This window comes from Diuraphis noxia, unplaced genomic scaffold (assembly GCF_037042655.1).
Source record: "Diuraphis noxia isolate RWA-SAM2 unplaced genomic scaffold, SU_Dnox_SAM2 contig0004, whole genome shotgun sequence".
Classification (NCBI taxonomy): domain Eukaryota; kingdom Metazoa; phylum Arthropoda; class Insecta; order Hemiptera; family Aphididae; genus Diuraphis; species Diuraphis noxia.
The window spans coordinates 20,027,377-20,049,880 of NW_028301714.1; the positions used below are offsets into that span (position 1 = coordinate 20,027,377).

At 34.4% G+C, this 22,504-nt stretch overlaps 2 protein-coding genes across 2 annotated transcripts; one reads left to right on the forward strand and one right to left on the reverse strand.

Annotated features, from left to right (window-relative positions):
- Positions 1–5,817: 5,817 nt before the first annotated feature.
- Positions 5,818–9,045, forward strand: LOC107171435 (uncharacterized). The gene is made up of 2 exons (XM_015521677.2): positions 5,818–5,978; positions 8,578–9,045. The coding sequence occupies exons 1-2, from the start codon at positions 5,936–5,938 to the stop codon at positions 8,739–8,741; spliced, it is 207 nt and encodes a 68-aa protein (XP_015377163.1). The 5' UTR covers positions 5,818–5,935; the 3' UTR covers positions 8,742–9,045.
- Positions 9,046–11,474: 2,429 nt separating this feature from the next.
- LOC107170779 (uncharacterized) lies at positions 11,475–16,455 on the reverse strand. The gene is made up of 4 exons (XM_089225233.1): positions 16,298–16,455; positions 15,728–15,956; positions 13,613–13,825; positions 11,475–12,037 (listed from the first exon to the last, which is right to left on the reverse strand). Exons 2-4 carry the CDS (start codon positions 15,952–15,954, stop codon positions 11,887–11,889), a joined length of 591 nt encoding a protein of 196 aa, XP_089081359.1. The 5' UTR covers positions 15,955–15,956; positions 16,298–16,455; the 3' UTR covers positions 11,475–11,886.
- Between the last annotated feature and the right edge of the window lie 6,049 nt (positions 16,456–22,504).

The following is a 22,504-nucleotide window of genomic DNA, read 5'->3' on the forward strand; positions in this document are numbered from 1 at the left end:
CTCTGAGATAATATATCATGACCTAACCTTATAATAACCTGTAGTGGTTTGATTCCATTAACTAATAATGTCTATACACAATAATTTTAAAACACAAACATAGTTTGGTTAGTAGGTAATTAATAATTATACAAAATATTATTCGGGATTTTCCAATAATTTAATTGATATATACACGTGAATGCGTGATGTTTACAATAATATGTGAATAAATTAATATTTTGATTGTTTACTTACCCGCGATCTTTGGAATACGTAATGTCGGTAAATACGAATGTATAAAATGGAAATTAAAATTCATTCTTTTTTCAGTTCTCGTAGACTTCGTAGATTAATTAAGTGTTTAATATCCTGATTAGTGATTACTGATTACCTTTTTTTTTTTTTTTTTTTTTCGTTAGTATCGAGAACCGGAGGAGGAACCATGGTGCCAATACTTCTCCTCCGGCCCCCATCGTTTATTGATAAAAATAACCAATTACACATTTAGTAGCTGCGACGGGCCAGTCTCCCGTTCGCTAGCTATTACAATGGATGTTGTACAATAGTAAAGAACTTGCCTTCGGCTACATTTTTTTGAAACTTAACTATAGGTATGCGTAATTTTAATTAGTTCGGTGAATTCGGAGGTCTTTCTGTGGCCTGACGACGCCTTTCCTCATCCTCCTTCGTGGTAAGGATGTTTTCCACCATACGGTAAAAAAGTTTAAAAACTTCCTCGGCTTCTATGAGAACCACTTGCCTATCGATTGGGTCCAGCGGCAGAGTCTCGAACACTGGACCGCAGATTATGTCGGGCACGTCGATGGTGTTCGGACGACGACCTAGCCGGGAGGTTAGAGCTTCCCGAAATCCTTCCCAGTAGACGCACTGGAATAATGTGTGTTCGGCGGTGTCCGAGTCGTCTGCACACTGCCAGCAACGTGGACTGGTGGCCCTGCCCATACGATGGAGGTACCACTGGAAACAACCATGGCCCGTGAGTGCCTGTGTCATGTGGAACGTCAGAGGCACCCACGGGACGGTCCTCCCCAGCCATCTCCCCAAGTCAGGGATGACGCAGCGCGTCCATGCGGCTTTTGAGGTTGCTTGCCATCTAGCCTGCCAGGCACCGATCGTAGCGTTTCTCGCTTCGCTTTTTGCGGTTGCTTTGGAAGGTCGTTGTTCGCCGGGTTCCAAAACGTCGCGTAGTCGGGACCTGATACTGCGTCTTTCCAATCCGAGCAGATCGGCGGGCGGCATGCAGGCCAGAACCAGAGCGGCCTGGTCCGACACGGTGCGGTAGGACCGGATCACCCTCATGGCGGCGGTCCTCTGTGGACGGATCAAGATCGCTCTCGTTCTGGCGACGTCTGTGATGGTGGAGATCCAGACAGGAGCGGCGTACAACAACTGACTTTCTACAACGGACGCTAGCAGCCTCCTCTTCCACTGAACCGGTCCACCTATGTTCGGCATAAGCCTGGACAGAGCAGCGGCTGAGCGGGCTGCCTTCGTTGCGACAGTGTTCGTGTGGGCTGCAAAAGTCAGACGCTTGTCCAGAATGACCCCGAGGTACCTGATTTCATTTCGCAGTGGGATCAGGTGGCCGTTGATCGTCAGTCGAGGTGGGACAAACGCCCGTCTCCGAGACAGGATCACCGCTTCACTCTTCTGATGAGCCAACTCCAGGCCCCTGCTACGCATCCAGTCGTCAATGGCCATGAGTGTGGGATTGATTGCGTCTTCGAGTTGCTGCCCGGTCACGGCCATTCCCACGACCGCGAGATCGTCCGCGAAGCCGACGAGCTGCACCCCGGGTGGCGTGTCCATCGTCAGGAGGGAATCATAGGCGACGTTCCACAAGGCTGGGCCAAGAACGGAGCCCTGCGGCACTCCGCAGGTCACCGGCCTCTCCGCCATCTCTTCACCAGTCAGCAGCGTTCTATCAGTCAGCCAAGACCGGAGCATCTCCACCAGGTACTCCGGGGTGTTGATGTGCCTCAAAGCTGCATCGATTACAGGCCACCTCAAAGAATTGAAGGCATTCCTGACGTCCAGAGTCACCAAAACACAGATACTTTTCTTTCTCGGGGTGGTGGCTGCCTGTGCGGCGATGCCGAGTACCTTGCCAATTGCACACTCCGTGCTGAATCCTTTCCTGAAGCCAAACTGGTTAGGGGCTCTTCTCCGTCCCCCGTGCTCGTCCAGATGATCCTCGAGTCTTTGGAGAAGGAGCCTCTCGAGCAACTTGCCTGGGGTGTCTAACATGCAGATCGGCCTATAGCTCGACGGGGCGTCCGGAGGTTTGTCTGGGCGCTTACGGAGCAGCACCAGCCGTGCCCTCTTCCAACATGTTGGAAACGTCAGCGCGTCGAGGCAGTCATTGAAAACGCTAAGGACTGCGCTGGGCTGGGCGGACACGGTAGCCCTGAGGATCTCATTGGGAATTCCCGAAGGTCCAGCTGACTTGCCCGATGCGAGTCTGTTGACTGCTCTGCTGAGTTCTTCTGGCTTGAATTCCGGAATGATTCTGGTAAACTCTATCGTGTTCAGCACCGGGTCAAACGCCTGAAAGATGTTGTGCACCGCTGCGGAAGGAGCCAAGCTCCAATCCGTGACGGGGGCTGCCGGGAACAGGAAATCGGCGATGACAGCCTCTCTGCCCCTGGAGTCCGCGGCTGGGTTGCGGGAGCCTAGTTTCTTCATTACGAGTTTATATGGTCTACCCCAGGGGTCGGAGTCGATCTGAGCGCAGAGGTCAGCCCAGGATTTGCTCTTCGCCTCTCGGATGGCTATGCGAAGCTTTCTTTTTGCAGCGATGTAGAAGTACCTCGCTTCCTGGACGCCAGGCTGGTTTACGTGTCTGAGGCAGGCTTGGTAGCGCCTGCGGAGGGCCAGGGATTGCCGCCGCAGCTCAGCGATCTCCTCCGACCACCAGTACACTTGTCGCCTGCCCTGGGGACCCGTTTTTTTTCTGGGCATTGATGCCTCACAGGTGCCGAACAGGAAAGTGTCAAGCGAATTCGCCGAGGACAAGGCTTTCTCAACGCATATGGGTCCGACTGTGGCTCCTAGGCGCGTGGTGCTGAGGTGACCGCGCAAGGCGTCAACGTTCAACTTCTTCACGGACCAGCCAGGGTGGGCATGGGCGGGGAGTTCGGCTTGAACTTGGGCCTGGGCCTGATTCGCCGTGCTGAAGCAGACGTAATTGTGGTCACTCAGGGTTTCCGTTTCAGGTACATGCCATCCCGTAACGTTGACACCTCGGTAAAATGTGACGTCTATTATTGAGGTGGCTGCCCCTCTCACGAAGGTGGGCGTGGTACCCGAGTTGGCCAGGATCAGTCCTAGGCTGGTGGCGAGATCGGACAACGGACCGCCTCTAGGGTTGTTAGTCCTCGAGCCCCATTCGATGTTCCAGGCATTGAAATCACCAGCCAGGATAATCGAGGCATTTCCCCTAGCGCGGATCGCCGCTTCGAGGTCGTCGAGGAAGAGTCCGTAGTCCAGCAGTGTGGCCCCAGGTCTGAAGTAGCAGCTAAAAACGGTCAGCTCACGGAAAGAGAGCCAAGCAAACCCGTTGCCGGAGCCCCGGCCATCGTGGCTGAGTGCTGTGTGACACGATGTTCCCACGGCGGCTTTGCGGTCGGCGCTGAAGCACCATCGATCTTCGTGCCCGTGATTGGTAGCTGGTTCAGACACAATGAGGATGTCCGCCCCGATCTCGTCCGCCGTCTGTGCCATGAGCTGCTCCGCTGACCAATTTGCGTTGAGATTAATTTGCAGGAAACTAATCATCTGACGTCTTTGCTCCACCCGACTGTTTCCTGGCAGCGCATGCGCCCGAGCCCGGCTTATGCGTGACCTTCTGCAGTCCGGCGTTTTCACACGCTATGCAACGGTCGTCCGCCTCGGTACAGTTCTTCATGGAGTGGCCTATCACACCGCATTTCCAGCAGGCGCCAGTCCTGTCTTCTGCTGTGCAGGTCCTGGCGTTGTGTCCGAAGGCCTGGCACCTGAAGCACCTCTCTGGTGGCTGCGTCCTGGGTCGGACCCGGCACATGGTCCACCCGATCGGAACTCTGGATATTTGGGTGGCAACGTGTTTAGGCATTTTTGCCGTGGCAATCTGTTGTCCAGATCGTGTGCCCCATATCCTGACATCACTGACTACGTCCCGGTCGATCTTGACGGTTGGGTCGCCTTGACCAGGGATGGCGTTACGGAGAGCCTCCAAAACTTCTGTTGCGGTGGCGGCTGCGTCGATGTCCAGCACCTCGACCTCCACTTGTACGCCGAGCTGAAGAACTTTACCCACGGTGTCTCCTAGCTTTAGCGACATGGCTGAGACTATGTGTTTGGCTGCTGTGACTGAGTTTCCTCCTTTGGGAAGCTCCAGAAGAAGACATCCATCCCGCGTCTGTCTCATGGTGACGCTGGTGCCGATCTCTGCTCTGGTCAGGCCACAATTGCGTACCGCCAATACTGTGTCTCTGTAACTCTTCCCGTCGGCATTTTTAATGAGTATCGCTGGTGGTTTTTTGGAAAAACCTGAAGGCTGCGAGCGGGAGCCGGCGGTGGGCTGACGCGCTGCCGTCGTCAGATTTTTCCCGGTGCGTCGGCTGACAACTTGGGACCAGTCTTCCGTGTCAGTTTCCATCGCGACGTCCGTCTGTACTTCCTGCGGGAGCTGGCCGCTTGGCAACTTTGGTTTCCGTGTTCTTCTACGAGCAGTTACCGCCTTCGACTCTATGACCACGTGACTATCCCAATAACCTGGGGTCAGAATCATGTCCGTGGAGGCATCAGCAGTGGAGACTTTCTTGTTGCTGGTATGTTCTCTGTGAAGTGGTCCGAACTCTGGTAGGTTCAGCACATTCCCCTTCTTCGAGAGAAGGGAATCTACCGTTTGGTGCGCCTCATCAGTTTGAACTAGCAGGCTATGTAAGTATCCCTTCAAGGAAACGTCCGCTGTTTTTTCGATGATTTTCTTGGTATCGGAGGCGGCTGCTTTAAGAATGGACCTTGTTTTGTTCAGTTTTTCTCTGAGTCTCACGCACCAGACGCTCCCGTTGACCTGAGGTGGTTCCAAGGTGGCTTGGGAGGTCTCTGTGGTCTTCATCTTTTTTTTCTCAGGCTCGAACGGGGCGCCGGAGCTCCAACTGAGGGCGTCTGCACCAGTCATTGCCGCCACGACCCGGTTAGTGAGGTCCATTTCACCGTCCGAGCTGGTGTAAGACATTGTGCTACCAAGGGCCCGAGCCCCGGGTCGCTGGTGCAATGTGTTGTCTTCGGCTGCCTGTTTGTTGGTCCGACTTGTCTTGTTCACTGTCCCGGCTGAACTGTTGTCTTGGTGGTCGCACACGAGGTCTAGTAGCCAACGGCTAGGTATCTGCGCATGTGCACGCGGAGTGCCTCGTGGTTAGTCACTGGGCGTGGTTTGGTGCGCCTGCGCGCACGGGAACGGACGTGGTTGGCCGCTGGGCGTGGTTACGCCTGCGTGCGTGTGGCTGCTGCTTTTGGACGCTGGGCGTGGTTTAGAACACACCTCGCGCACGGATTTGACGATGCCTTGGATAGTGACTTCCTCTGGAGAGCTACCGACCACTAGGTACGTCTGCTCTGAAGAGCTGCCACGACTCGACTGATTACTGATTACCTATCCCATTACTCATTAGTCACTACCATTATTCGTTTATTATCTATTGGGAATTTCCTGTGAGCGTTTATCCTCATACAAAGTCGGATATTATTATTATTGGCTAGTAATCAAATATTGTTTAATAACTGTAATATGAATACAATATTACCACCTAGTATGTAATCATCCAATCATCAATATTCGTCCTATAAAAGAACAAGTCTAACACCCCAGACAACATAATCTACCATTCATCTGTCGAAAGAACTTACTCTATCAACTCACTATTCGCTTAACAACTCAAACATCAACATGAATCGCAACTTGTCTGTACTTCTTTTGGTCGTCACAGTGGGTAAGTAATTAATTACCTAACCATTATTACATTAATCAATTTAGTTGGCCCTATAATAGTAGGTAGGTACCAAGCTACTTATGCATCCACGTCAACGCTAAGGTGACAGGTATTCGTGTAAGCATACCAGACCTTGTGCTGATCTGCAGTTCTAAATTAAAATGTGCAGTTCATAAAATTTTGTTTTACGGAACTATTAGGTCATATCACGATCTAAGGAATATCTTAAATCGTGGGTCGGGTGTACATTTTATTTCCTATATACCATAGTCTGGCACTCCTTATCTTACCGACCATGATCGGACGTATATAGACACAGCGTTAAAATATTGATGATAAATATTTATCTATGAATATCAAGAGATCGAAACATTTTTAAACGTGAGGCGTGGTCGTAAGCTCGTTCTGCGGAAACGCACTGAGTGTACGTACCGGCCGCAGTTGTTAGCTCCCGAATGGGGGACCGCCCTGGGTTTTTAGCAACGTATACATGATCCTTGGGCATGGACCAGTTGCGCCTAAAACAATATTTGTATTTTAGGTCAGTATACCAATTGCGCTACTTATATTTTAGGTTCCTTGTTTTTACATGGACATATGTAAGTAAGTTACTACACGGCGAAAAAAGTTACATATATATATATACACAATTAAAAAAAAGCTAACTAATATACATTCAAATATACTTAATTTAAAGCAAAACATAATATACGAAATTACGGGAAAATACGACAAGCTACAAGCTGATAATAGTACCTAACCCGACTCGACGTAGGGCGAAATATAAAATATTTTATTTATTATTATTAACGAACATATTATAAAGTATGAATTTGAGAGATAGATTACTAGTATAACAATAGTTTATTAGTTTTCATTAGGTATCATTAATGATCGTTATCCACCTACCTATTACCTATATTTTATCTGCCTAATTTGTACGTTTCACACACTGTCTTTTATATTTTTATGTATATTAATTATTTATTATTGACGTGTATCTATGTGTATGATTTGGTATAGATTTATATTGTACAATTATTATTAATATTGACGTTCATTGTATAATTTTTTTGTATTGACTGAAAAAGTCTATTTATAATACATATTTTTATAAAAGTATTTTTATATACTAGGTGTAATGTAGAATAATATTATAATTTATAATCCCTGAAAACAACTGAGCACAATTATTGGTCTATCGACGATCGACCACAAAAAAGACAGAGCGCAATTGGTAAACTCCCATATCCTTATCACACATACACACACACACGACAACCCTACCCTACCTACTCAAAAACCTACAAACAAATTAAATTAATAACCTAAACAATTTAAATAATTTTAAAATTTGATTAAAGGAATTTATTATTTAAATTATTAATATCTATACACATTATGCCGTTTAATAGTATAATATAACATTATTTTTAATAATTTATGATAGTACCTATGTATTATGTTTATTATTCGAGCGAAATTATCGTCAAATTTTTTCACTTTTTTTACAACAAACAAACAAAATGTACAGCTCTAATATTTCCTTAGCGCAAGCTTTAGATCGTATATGACCCTCCTCCCTGCAATTTGAAGTAAATACCTAATATGAATGTTTTTAATCACTTAAAAAAAAAAAAAATTTAGTGCTGAATTATCAGACGTTTTTAGCTAAAAATGTTGGCATTTTCATATTTTGTAGGTATTTTAACTAATTCATAGATAATCAATTAGCAATTTCGAAAATTAGGCTGTATTGCCTGTATTTATACTATAGAATGGGTCAGAGGGTCAGACTAGCAGAAAGGATTCAAGAATGAACTTCTTTATGTTAAATTATACTATCATTAATCTTATTATTCTAAAATTAATATAATAGACTAGGTATAGCAATACCTAGTCTTATTTCAAATTTATTTTCAATAATATCGAAATTTAAGTCTCTTACTCGTCCTAACTAATCATTAAGAATAAAATAAATATAAAATATACCTGATACCTACCTGTCTTATAACTGTTTACCCCTATTTCAATGAAAATTTGTAAAGAATACAATTATCGAAAATCTTGTTTGTTAATTAATAATTTGTAAGACTGTATATTAAATATTATAGCCACATCACTGTTTAGTATTTTTGGTCAAATCCGACCTGATGTGCTATCGTTGATTCGTATTGAAGTTTGATTCTCCTCATATATAAAGTCGTACATGGTACATCCACATTGATCACATTATCCGATAATGATTATCGGTATATTATACCTACACTTACATATTAAATTTAATTATTAATTGTCGAATTCATTTAAAGCATTATATATTTGTTTTACACAAGAACTAAGATTTTAACTAGAACGGGCTAAAAACATATATGCAATAAGAAGGCTAAAAAGTTGAGTGTAAAGTTTTTACTTTACTATGCTCATTAACGCCGATGGTAATATACAATATATAAAATATAAGTTTTAACGCATAAACAGCTAAAACTATTTCATTAAACTTAAAAATATTGTTGACATTCTGTATTTTCTGTTCGTACAATACAAGAATGTATGAAGGTAGGTACACTGGAATAATAATTTTGTTTTTAATTTTTAGTGTTACTGGTCGCAGCCACAACGATCGATGCTGAGTGTCGCTGGCTCGACTGCCATGCACATTCAGCCGGAGACTGGTGCAACATACTCGGACCCGGCTGGAAGGTCAAAACTTGGCGACGGTGTAACGGATTGATGGGAAAATCTGAACAGTGCTGCAAATGATCAAATTATTAAGTGTTTTTTTTTCAATACATATGACTCTGTAGGATCATTTATATATTTCATACTTGCTCACAATTAATTGTAAGACGCGTTTATTTACTTATAAGTAATAATGTATACCTATATTAATACTCGACACTCGTATATAAACACTGTAAATAATTATTGATTTATTAACTTGTTGAATTTTTGTATACATTTAATTTTTTTATTAGTTAGAAAAAAAATGTTCATATTAGTATTACGTATACTTCTTGTTTTTGTATCTAAAAAATAAACATTCATTTATACATAAAAACAATAATGCTGTCCTTAAAATTTCCAATTCAAATAGGTACACAAGTGCAAGAATATTTTATCAAGTAAGTTAAACAAGAGTTTTATGAAAGGTGAAACATTTTACAGCAGATATTATGCCTTCAACAACATTATATAGTTCTAATATACTAAGAACCGACCTATAGGTTATAAGTGCTATCTCAGTTTTTAAATTAGAGAGCTTTACCGTAATACTGGGGAGAAGTTCAAGGGATCCCCGAAATTTTTTTCCAGTTACGTCCACAGGCTTTACAATTCTACACATTTAAATGGAACAAACCCTTGTGGGGCCCTTGACCTTTTTCAAATACAAATATTACATATATACATCTATTACTTAAATTAAAAATATTTTTTACTTAAACAAATAGCAATTACCTATTAGGTACCTACTTATATATTAATATATTATATATGTTATATATTAATATATTATATTAGAATTGTAACAGTGGATTTGAAATGGAAAATTCATCCAAAAATGTTAACAAATCGATTGTTTTTTTGACCTAAAAGCCTTAGACATAGACATTTGTAAATTTGACCAAATTATTATATATCAACTTTTTCTTCAAATTGCGGTCGTTTTAAAAAATATTTTTATTCTTCTTCTTTATTATTTAACATTTGATAATTTCAGTAGGTACTTTTTCTGTAAATGTCGATAAAAAATTTAATTCAAGGTTCTTAATACCTAAGTAGTTCGTCTATCAATTAAAACTTATAACTATCAGAAATAGTCATATATTGTTTATAATATGTTTTAAAGTTAGAATATGAAGGAATTCAGTATGTTGTGAAAATTTGCAAGTTATTTTGATAAAACGTTAAATATTATAGTTAAGGATTGAAAATTTAATATACAAGGTTTCTCATAAATAATTTATACTGTAACACCAAAAAATATTTGAATACATTAGATATTATATATTTATATATTATAGGTATTATAGTAAGTCATGACTTCTATAGACATTTTTAACCTAACCTAACCTACCTGCCGCAGCAGTCATACACTGTGTTACTGCTTATTTTTCTTCAATTTCTTCAATTCATTCTATCACAGTTTTTTTTTTGGATTTTTAACAAAATTATACTATTATGATAATATGAAAAAATATTTATATTTTATAATACTTAAATATAATTTAGGGATAGTATTTAGAAATAAATGTGAGTAAAGATCAAGATGTTTAATTTCACAATTACGTATACCTCCAAGCATGGCAACAAATTATGGACACTACTTTGTCTTAATTCTCTAACTTTCATGATAATATGCTCCACTATGCACCCCCTTTAGTTTATAAGTTATTTAGTTTTAACTATTGAAATAATAAATATTTAAGCTAGACAAATATTTATTGGAGTGTTAAGTCATAACTACAAATATATTATAAATAAAAATCCAATATTTGAACACTCTTAGTTCATGCTAATTAATCAGCAATTCTTAGATTTCCAGTATTCTGAATCCCAAATTTATTTTATGGCAGTTTCAAGATTATCATAATTATTTATCATATACCAAGGTCATGAATTAAAATTTTAAATAAAAACAAAAAATAATTTTTTTTCATTTTATATAAAATTTAACATAGGTACTTGAAGAATAATTTTAAGAAAAACTAAATGATACAAAAATTGTAAATTTTATATGAGAAATTAATAATTAATCCTTACTAACAACTTGAAACCATCTCAAAAATAATAAATTGTAACAATCACCAATTTTAAATTTTAACACAATATTCTCAATAAATAAAAACAAATTTGAATTTTTGTATAAAAAAATAACCTCATACCTGTAGCTAACAAATATTTAAATGCTTAATAACCTAATTAAAAGGGAATTATCATTGGATATTTTGCAACAGTATCTAAGTAACAAAAGATTCTTGAGGTAAAATTCTACATTAAACTTAATATTTGTCAATATATAATTTATATCGAGATTAAAATATTTATTAAGTAAATGGAATGATGACGCTTGTTGTTTACTAATAAATTATAAATTCAATTTATTGTATGCAGTTCACAAAATTTTTTATTTAACCAAAGCAATAACATTTTGAACACGCAAATCAATAGAACTACAATAAATCAGTTGAGTACTATATTTCAAGATTTAAAATATGAACTTTAAATTAAATTTGTAAATTAGTGTCGATATATAAGAGAAAGTAATATTAATAAATGTATTTGTTATATTAAATTAGGGAGTTGGAAAATTGATATTAAATATTTTTCTTTTGATTTTATAAATATTTCTAATACTTTAACTGATTCCCTATTTTCATGGTATATACCAAATTAGTATTGTAAAGAATATGAAAAAATAAAACTATTTTGTGAACAATTTTATAAAAAATAATATTTGTTGGGTTACATCAAAATGTAACTTAAAGATAACACTTTGATATAAACTCGGTGTAGCCAGGTTTTATTAAATAAAAAAAAAAACAAGACCAATACAATAACAAATCCCTTACATACAATAAATGTTTGATTTATATATAGAAAACAGGCCGACTGACAAAGAACAAACATAAACATTGAGATGTAGTATTTGAACAATTTTTCTGAATTTGTTGTTGTTATTAATATACATAAGTTTTGTTCAATTAAAAATCAAATTTTGAAGCTTAATCCCCACAAATATAATGTGAACAATATGATTGTTATAAAAAAAATTCTACCACTATTGATAGAAGAATGTAAAACAAGATTTTATTATAATTTTTCTTGATATATGTTTATCCTTGTTTTTTTCCTGGCTTCGAATTTGAAAAATGTGATAATTAGATTAGGTGTAGAAACTCTGGAACTAGTTACGTTTGCGGCATTCACGACTCAAATGCCCCTGTTCACCACAATTGTAACAACTTTGTTTGTTACCTTCCGGACAATCTCGAGCCATATGTCCAGAACCATTGCAGTTACGACAAAGGGCCGAATAATTTCCAGAACCACCATTTCTAAAATAAAATGATTATAAATTAATAAATTTTATTTATTGATAATACACAAAATTAAAAAATGTTTATGTTTACACACACACAAAATAACGGATTTAGTTCACAAGTTTCAATTGCGAGCTGTTAATTTTGATATTTGAGTGATTGACTTATAATTTAACTTTTACATATGATTATCATTTAGGGTACAATGTAACCTTTAATTGATACCTATCATTTTGAAGTAAGTTATGACTTTATTGAAACTACAATTTTTGTACATTTTAAAATGATCATGTAAGAGTAATAATATCAATAAAATCATATATTGTGCCCTAGACAATAATCTACTTATAAATTTTATAGTGGGTCAATTCACTCTTTTTTAAAAACAGAGTAAAATGAATTTTTGTTAAGAGGATGTGATACCCGCATGTGTTGTCTCCGTCTTACAAGTGCATTATATAGTAAATTTTACGTTCTGCAGAACACGTGTAGCTCCGTTAGCTTAAAAATTAGAGTGAACTGACCTTCTATAAAATTCAAAGGTAAGATTATTATCTAGACAACCTCATATGCTTTTTATTATATATTAAATTAAAAGCGAGTATTTTAAAATTTTAATTTTTTTAAGCATCTTGAAATACTCATAACTTGCTTTAAAATTTAAATATAATAAAAATCATATGAGGTTGTCTAAGTAACAATCATACCTATAAATTTTATATAAGTATTTATATATTAATATAAGATTTATTATAGGGTTATTAAGTTATTTGGTAATTACTTTTTTTCAATTAATTAATATTTAATATTAAATAGCCTATTGCAATTAGAACAATTTGATCAAAATTCTTTGTAAAAAATATATTATTCAAGGAAATAAAGTAACATTTAGAATAGCCAGGTTATATCATTGAGCTTGCCTATTAAAAGTGCACTAACTTTCACAAGATTTAGCCATCTGCAAATAAGTTTTTGATGTTTGCTCTACATATAAATGGGTATCTTTTTGTTTTTATGACTATGGAAATATCAGAATTTCAATAAATTTTGGTTGTTTAGAAAAATGTTATCACTAAAAGAATAATTATGGTGTTTGTGCCATATTGTGTAGCGATATGTGACTGATACACAGTACAGTATGTAACAAAAATGGCTATTATGAAATTTTAAATATTTCAAAATAACTTAACATTTCTAATCCTACCAACAACTCAGTGCATAAAATCATATTATATATGGTGCAACAATCATATATTTTAAATATAAGTACAATTTAATGTAAATCATTCATGCAATTTTAATATGTAAGAAAAAGATAGTTACAGCAAGCCAGGACCAAAAGGAAGTCAAGCATTTTTATTCAATTTGTCATAACTCAATGAATAATGCAAATAGAAATGTTAAACCTTTAAAATTTAACTTTCTTTCAAATTAAAACAACTTATTTTTGTGTTCCTTTAATGAAAAAGTTGCATATTATTATAAATTATTTTAAAAGCTTTATTTGATGTTTTCTCTTTGTTTTGGATAATAATTAAAATTATTACTCTTTACAATTATTCCAAATAACTGGTAGTATATAACAATTACCTGCTTTCCATACAGTCTCTGGAGAAATGTCCTATCTTGTTACAGTTGTAACAAGTAGAACTGCTACCACCACCGCCCATGCCACCTGATCCACGTTCAGCACGTTCATCTGGGCACTCACGAGCCAGATGTCCTGTTTTACGACAGTTGTAACATGATGGTTCACTAGCAGATTGAGAACAGTCACGAGCTATATGACCAACGCCATCACATCTTTAAAATTTCAATATTTTTATAATTAAAAACACACATTATGAACTTAGTAAATGTTCAACTAAAAAACACATTTTTAATTAAACAATATTTAAGAATAATTCTAAATAATTTATTTTTAATGATCATTAATAAATAATAAACGATTAATTATTGATAAGATGTGAAATTAAAATTTTATGATATTAGTAAATGCCTACCTATATAAAAAATAAATAATTAAATAATACATTTTATTAAGTTCCCTATTCTTTTATTCTTTTAACAGATTTTATTTTATTTTATTGCTATTTGTTTAGCACATGACTTAATGTTTGGGTATTTGTTTAATATTTTTAGTCAAATTAAAAATCATAAAATTATACAGAATAGCATTAAATAATTTAAAAATCAATCAAACAAAATACCAGTAATATAATATAATATGTATAGGTACCTATTGAATTGAATACACGTGCCTTTTGCTGTTTTGCATATTACAACAATATGTCAAAATATTCCAAAAACATCATAAAATTATTTCATTATTTAAAACAAAAATTTTACTTTAAAAAAAAAAATTGATTTGCAATATTGTGTATACTTTTTGTGTATCACTTAAAAATGTATCTTGTTTTTACGTAGATTGGTACACATAATATAGATAATGATCTTAGTAGACCACATACTAAACAAATACCATATTTTTTAACTAGATATGTCTATTTTCAACTACAGCGCATACATATTTCATGTATATTATATAATGTTACATACCATTACAATAAGTAAGCACATGTTTAAAAATGTCTGTTTATCAATAATTGACTTGTCGAGCTGAAACTAAATAATTCTAACCTGTATTTTTATTTTTATACATATCTTATGATAAAATTATTTAACAAACTAGGTCATTTTTAATTATATTTGAGCATACTGTCTACAAACCATTAAATTTTAAGGGTCATCAACTGGTTTTTTTCTTACATTTTTTCAATTTAAAATAATAAAGGTTATGTTGAGAATTAATAATGTATCAAAATATGAAATTTGTTATTATATTAATTTATTACAAATATAATATGTATACCTATATGATTATACAACAATTTTAGTTTATTTTTGAAGAAAAATGCTCTGATCATCAATTTCACCGGTGATTGTTAGTAGGTAGTAGGTCAAAATTAAAAATCTTCTGTACTTTTAAAATTATAGTAACATAGTAACAAAAAACAACGAACATTGAATGTCTTTCAAATTAGTTTTCATAACAATATAATTTTTAGGTGGGAATTTATATATACACAATTGTATAAGAAAGTACCAAATACAAAGTACAATTTAAATTTTTAAGCAAAAACCAATACAATGTTAAACTATAAGTTATATGACCAACATGCAACAATAGAAATAATATTAAACCTTAAACACCTGGTTCAATACACACCCATTAAATAAAAATAATATGATCACATAACCTCAATCTTCAATCATGAAATTATACATAATAATGTGAAAACAGATAGAAAACATTTTTCAATTAACTTTCATATTAGGTATATCTATAAACAATATATTAAGCATTAGCTTAAAATAAATTTATTAGATTTACAATTATATACCAACCAAAAAATTGAATAAAAATAAAGTGAATCAAATTTATTAAAATGAATACACAGTAGGCATATAATAATAATTCAACAAAGATAAACACTAATACAGTATATTAATATGTAGTGATCATATTTCCTACACTATGGATAAAATGCATCACAATACAATGATTCAGTTATCATCAATATCTCACAGTTATTGATATTAAATTATACAACAAGTAGATCATTTTAAGGGGCAACATTTGGGTAAGTTATAGATTAAGCTTTGTCATAACGAACTATGAAAATGTAAAACAATATTAGGTACCTGTAACATCTGTCTTTGTCTTTGCAGTCACGGGCAATATGACCACTGCGATTGCATTTGTAACAATTTGTTTCACGATCACTACTTCCGCCACCAATTCCACCACTGCCACCGCCTCCTCTGCCGCCTCTGCTGAAAGTTGCACTACTTACAGAACCACTGTCACGGCAATCCCTGGCAAAATGACCAGACCTGTTGCACCGATAACACATAACTCCAGCACTCATGACTATTGGGAAACAAAACACAAATAACACTTAAATATTATATTACTGTACCTAGTAAATGAATACTGCTGATACAAAAAAAAAATGCAACTAAAATTTAAAACATAATATGTGATATGGGATAATGCTTAACGAGCGACAACTCGAGCGGACTAACAACCGTGACGGGAAAATAGAAAATAAAAATCCATGTGGAACAACACCGTCTATTGTGACATGCCTCTCACTGCAAGACACCTCGGCCATTTGCTGTAGACAAAACATTACAAAGAACTCAACAGTGACTGTCACGGCCGTCGTAGCGTTCAAAGGCGATTAAAAAAAGAAAGACGTTCATAAATACCTGTATTTGGTCGGTTATTTGTAAAACGAACGGAAAAAATGTAAAAAAATTAATTTTTAAAAAACGTGAAAAGAACGCTAGCAGACACCGGGTCGAAAAGAAAGAACATTTCGTCAACGAACAAGTATCATGAGGAAAAAGGAAAAAAAAAAGAAAGAGAAACGTGATTTTTACAGCGGGTCAGTGTGACCGATTCCGGGGATTTTTCAAGTACGCCAAAGAGAATAGAGTTTTTCACACGAACCGGTCGGTTTAAAAACGTTTGATTATACCTACTAACTTGTGCATACAATAAAATGTTAATAATATTGATGAACAATTTATAAACGGTAATATGTACATACCGTATAAACTATGGTGTACCGGTATGCTCTTAACAACCTGAATACAAGGCGTCCTGTACAACTGTGATCTGCGATAATCGCGTTCGTATCGATATTAAATATCTAGTTACAATAAATATAATAAATATCTAATATTTTAATATATTATTGAAAGAATTCTGGACCCAGCCGGTTTGAATACGTTTGGTTATGCAATACCGTGTGTTCACCAATTTAGGGAACACAGAATTTCTCGGCCGGATTATGTTGGAACAAATCGAATTTTTTTTACAAACTATAGTTGTACATAATTACATATTTTCAGATAAATTTAAAAATGTTAACCCTCTCGGTACGCGCATACGCAACGCAACTTATTTGTTTTTAATAGCAACCGGTATTTTTGATACCGAATTCGGATAGACTTCATTTTTTTTAAAGTCATTGCGACCCCATGGCTCTAAAACCAAAATTGATTGAATAAGCGCCATCCAATTTTTAATAAATAATACATTTTTACAATTCATTATAAAATGCATAAAACCATTTATAATTATTTATTATTGGTTACTTTTTGAATATTTGTATGAATTATTTTGTATACGTGTTATAAATAAGATTAACATAATATGGATGTAAAATTATTTAATTAAATTTGATTACAACCTTATACGTAAAAGTATTCAAATAGTAACCAATAATAAATAATTATTAATGGTTTTATGCATCTTATAATGAATTGTAAAAATGTATTATTTATTAAAATTTGTACGGCTCTAATTCAGTCAATTTTGGTTTTAGAACCATGGTGGCATGGTTAATTGGTAAAAAAATTCAGTCTATCCGAATTCGGTATCAACAATACCGCTATTAAAAGAAAAATAAGTTCCATTGCGCATGCGCGTACCGAGAGGGTTAAAAATGTTAAATTTATCTGAAAATGTGGATTTACCTATATACCATTAGCTTGTAAAAAAAATCGATTTATTCCAACATAATCTGGCTAAGAAATACAGTGTTCCCTAAATTGGTGAACACACGTGCGGTGCAGCGCACACAATAAAATATTAAAATGTTAGGTAATACACTATAATGCCGTGTGCTGGACTGCTGGTGTACTTTGGTCTATGATATTTCGTAAAATCTATCGTCATGGTGTCTGCGTGTGCCTAATGGCCTAAACGTCAGCTGTACTTTGGGCTGTGAGTCTGTGACATTGACAGTGATTCGCGATAATTATTCTGTATTTTATTAACGATTTTTATCGAAATAATTCCAAATTCTCAATCGTCAATTTGGAAAAGACTAATTTTAATTATTAGGTATACAGGATGATTCACTAATCACTAAGGGCCAGTTGTACCGTCTCTGATTAAAGTTAACCGGAGTTTAATTGGCCAAATTTGCATGGTTAAATATCTGTTATCAGCTGATTAAGTGTAATTGAAGTTTAACCGTAGACGGTACAACTGGCCCTAAGGATGCTCACCCCCCCCCCTTTTTTCTGCTTCAATATTGTAGTTATTCAATATCTAATTTTTTGAATTTTTAAATATACTTAAAGGCCATATTTTCGAATTCTAAAGTTTTTTTGTAATAATTAAGGAATATCCTGCTGTGAAGTTATTCGATTCGAACAATTGACAACCGACGGTATCGATATCGGACATTTTGCCCTCAATATTTTTAGAACACGGACAATTTACACCTATACTTAGTATCTGTACACAGTTGCTAAATTTCGATATTCCTTCTAAAATGTACGCAAAAGAAGTTACCAAACTAACAGACGAAGCTACTTGTTTGATGCTAAATGAAAACAATGTAAAAAAAAAATTTAAGAAGAATCCGTAACAATTCATATCCTACTATTTCTTCCAAAAAATTCGTGTTAGAGAGTAAGTGGATGATGACAGCAGGAATCAGAACCTAATCACTCAGTAATCAGTAAACAAAAGTGTTTATTTTATGATAATCGACTGTCTCCAAACTACCTAAAAATATTATCACAAAGTGATCACGTGTTCGTGTACGGCAACATATTATGTTCGTCTTACCCTAGACCTAAAGCATTTTATCAATTTAATATATTACACGTAATTTATAGATTGAAACCTTTAACTGTCGTTTATGAGTTATTAGTAATTACCAAAAAAAGAAACACAGACAGTTTATGTAAAACTTTTGATGGCTCTCAATACACATGTTCATCGGTGAAGTCATTTTATATAGATTTTGAACTTGTTATGATAAAAGTGATTGAAGAATTTTTTTTTTTATATTATTTAATACTTACAAGATATTTTATCTTTGAATTTTATTAGAATAAACTTTTTAACTATATTATTATAATATAAGATTATACTCTGAATATTCAGTGTTTATAAATTGTATATTCGGTGTCAATTGTCCTTTCAGCAGACAGCAGGTGTCAAATATTTCAGTGGATAATTTATCTGAAAATTTGATGTACCTAAATCAACATTTTTACAAGTAGTTCTTGAGTTATTTAACTTTGTGTTTTCAAGGCAAAAGGTTCATGGCAATGGGCTCATAATATATGGTGGTTGGGGGCTTTAGGGATTTGAATATTTTAGTCATTAATCCGCTAACATAAATCATAAAAAAAAAATGGCCTAATAAATATTATAGTTACAATATTACGTCCAATATATTTAAAGACTACTATCATCATTAGTACAAACATTTTAATAACTAAGAACCTAATTAGATATTTGAAAAATAGAAGTTTTTATCGCCACAGGATACTGCAAAACATCTCAGCAATTTTAAATCATATAGTTTTTGAGTATATTTAAAAATTCAAAATCGGAATTTGAATGAATTTGTTATTAATGGAAAAAATTACATGCCTGGTGAATTACTTTGTATATTAAATCCTAGTCGGTGGGTTATCGGGATTAAGGGATTTGATAATATTTCAATACTCAACTCCAACAGATCGTACAGACGGGTATAGATCATATCGTAAAAGAATTAGGTCTAATACCTATGTACGATATAGTCGATGTGCTATGTATTTATATTATGAAAAAAGTCATAAATTGTCTGAATTGATAATTATAATCTATTACAAATATATAATATATAATATGTATTGTATATATTATAAATGCAAATTAATATGTAGAACAGTAGAACTAAGGGTCGGACTGGAAGGGTTTCAGCCTACTATTTTCTGTAAACAACCAGACCATTTACTTTCATTTAACGGTCTAACATGCATTAACAAATTATTATATATTTTCAATATGATATTTCAGATTATTTCATAAACTAAAATACCTAAAAACAAAAATAACTGACTAGTTAAGTTAAAATGTTAAAAAAAAATAACTTTTTAACTGAACTTTAACTTTTTAACAAATAAATACCTATATATAATATATTATTAGATGGACATCGTCCATCATTGATTGCATCGTGTTATACGTCTTATTAAAATAATATACAATATATTATATTCAGTGCCGGTGGAAGGCGTGTGTGACTGGCGCTGACAATATTACCGCAGGTCCAACAGCATAACCCCTTGTGTGGCCCTGTATATAACTATGATATTGTAATGATATGCTCACATATTATAATTGTATATTGCTTAGTTATCCAATAAAATAAATAACGGTCAAGATGTCGCACGCAAATAACCATTAAACCCCAATAAATGTATTTAATCACTGATGGAAGGAACGATCTGCATTGTTTGGTCACGTAGGAACCCAGACGTAGTTGTGACAATGTGTCGCCGCGCGTTTTATCTATTTTGTGTGCCGGCGTGCCGCTAGAGACAAGGGATGGCCCAATGAGGACCTCTGCTACCAAGGATAATGGTAAATCTTTAGAAACGCAGAGGCCTTTGATGTAGCCGCCTGTGACCTTGGCTGGCTTGACCAAGTCGCCTCCTCCCATCAGTGCATGAGCACTAGTCTTCAGTGCATGAGCACCACTCTTAAGTGCATGAGCACCATCCAACACTAAAACAACCTCAAGAGTGCAAGAGCACCAGTAAAAACTCTTCGACACCAGATATTGCGAGCGACAGCTGGACCGTTTCCTTTTTTAAATCGAAATTTAACAGTGTTGTTTTTCTTTAATCTAAGTGTTCAATAAAAAACCATTATTTATCTTATTACGTCGACTGCGCAAAGTTATATTTAATAGTTATACTAATGTAGTTATATTTAATAGTTGTATTATCTTTAGTTATTTTAAATATTTTATTATTATTTTTATTTTATTTTTATTTTTGCGTTATTACAATATCATTGGATTTTTCTTTTTTCACAGAGATTAATAAGAAAATTTTTAAACGATCACTAGGACTAGATGATGAAAATATTGTGAGAAGATAAATTCAATATATTTTTTTTTTAATAAGAAACATACGTTTTTGTTATTTATCATTTATATATAACACACATTGAAATAAGAATATTTAGTTTTTTAAATTTGTATGCAATAATTATTTAATTAGATTTTACTTATTTTAATAGGTATATAGTATATACATATTATATTATATTTAAATTTTAAATACTTGCACTAGAAAATGTATGATTATTTTTTTATTTCGAATTCCAATGTATCATCACTACCAGTTACCACTATAACACTGCACCGACTATCTTCAACGTATAATGCATTAATGCTATTGTATTTTGAGTTGATTTTTGCAATATTCCCACCTAGAGAAGAAAGAGCTTATAAATACTCAGAAAATTTGTACTGATTCACATTATTAACATAATTATAGTCATATATCTTAAATCGAAAATAGTAATAATGTTCTATGGTGCTACTAAGTTTAACTAATAAGCTATATATATATATAGATAATAGATATATAGATTATAGGTATAATATACATTTATATACCTAGTCCCGCCCTGTGCCACTAAAGCTTATAAAAATATGTAATATATATACGTATGTTTAAAAATGTACCTAATAAAAATGTAATGACAAATGAATTGCTTAAATAATATTTATTATAGTGAGATAACGTATGATAATATAATCTGAATGTTTTAATTAATTACTAGAATTCTTATTTCTAGCATAACCAAAAAAATATTTACTATGAATCTTAAGTATTTTGTCGTTTTATTATATACTGGCATTTCATTATTAAGTTAATCTGATTATAAATATCAACAGATTATTGTGCTCAAATTATCGTTCGATTAAATTACGTTGAAAAATAAATAAAAATTCAATCGTTCCTTATAATTTTGTTACCAAAAATGACGTTTTAATCTCACTATTCACAATCATCGTTAACCAATAAAATAGTATTGGCATTTAATAAAAAATTCATGATCAATTAAAAAAAAGTGTTCCACTACGCTGGGTGACCTGCCAGTGTGATCACTACAACGACCAACGACTGGTTGTCCAATAATCAGTTACCTACATATACAATTTTATTTTTTTAACCAATATTTAAAATGTTTAAATACATGTCAACGTTGGTACTTTTAAATTTTAATTTTGCGGTATACTTATAAGGTTATAACACTTATAACTTATAAGTTACAAGTAATAACTTGCAATTTGCATAACACATTTTCTCGTAAACCCATTACTCGAACAAATATTTACTGTATAGTAGTGACCATAGTAGTATACATTGTGTAACAGATCTATTTGATTAATGGTGGTGGTATGCGTCACATGTTCATGTTAAAAAATTATAAAATATATGTATTTATTATTGATGACCTACCTTTTAATGATAATAAAACACTGATTAGCAAGAAATAAATATGAATTTTAATAAACTTTGAAAATTGTTTAAAACTCAATGACGTAACAAAATTAAAAGTTTTAAAGGCCAAAACTGTTTTAGATTCTGGACGGAGTG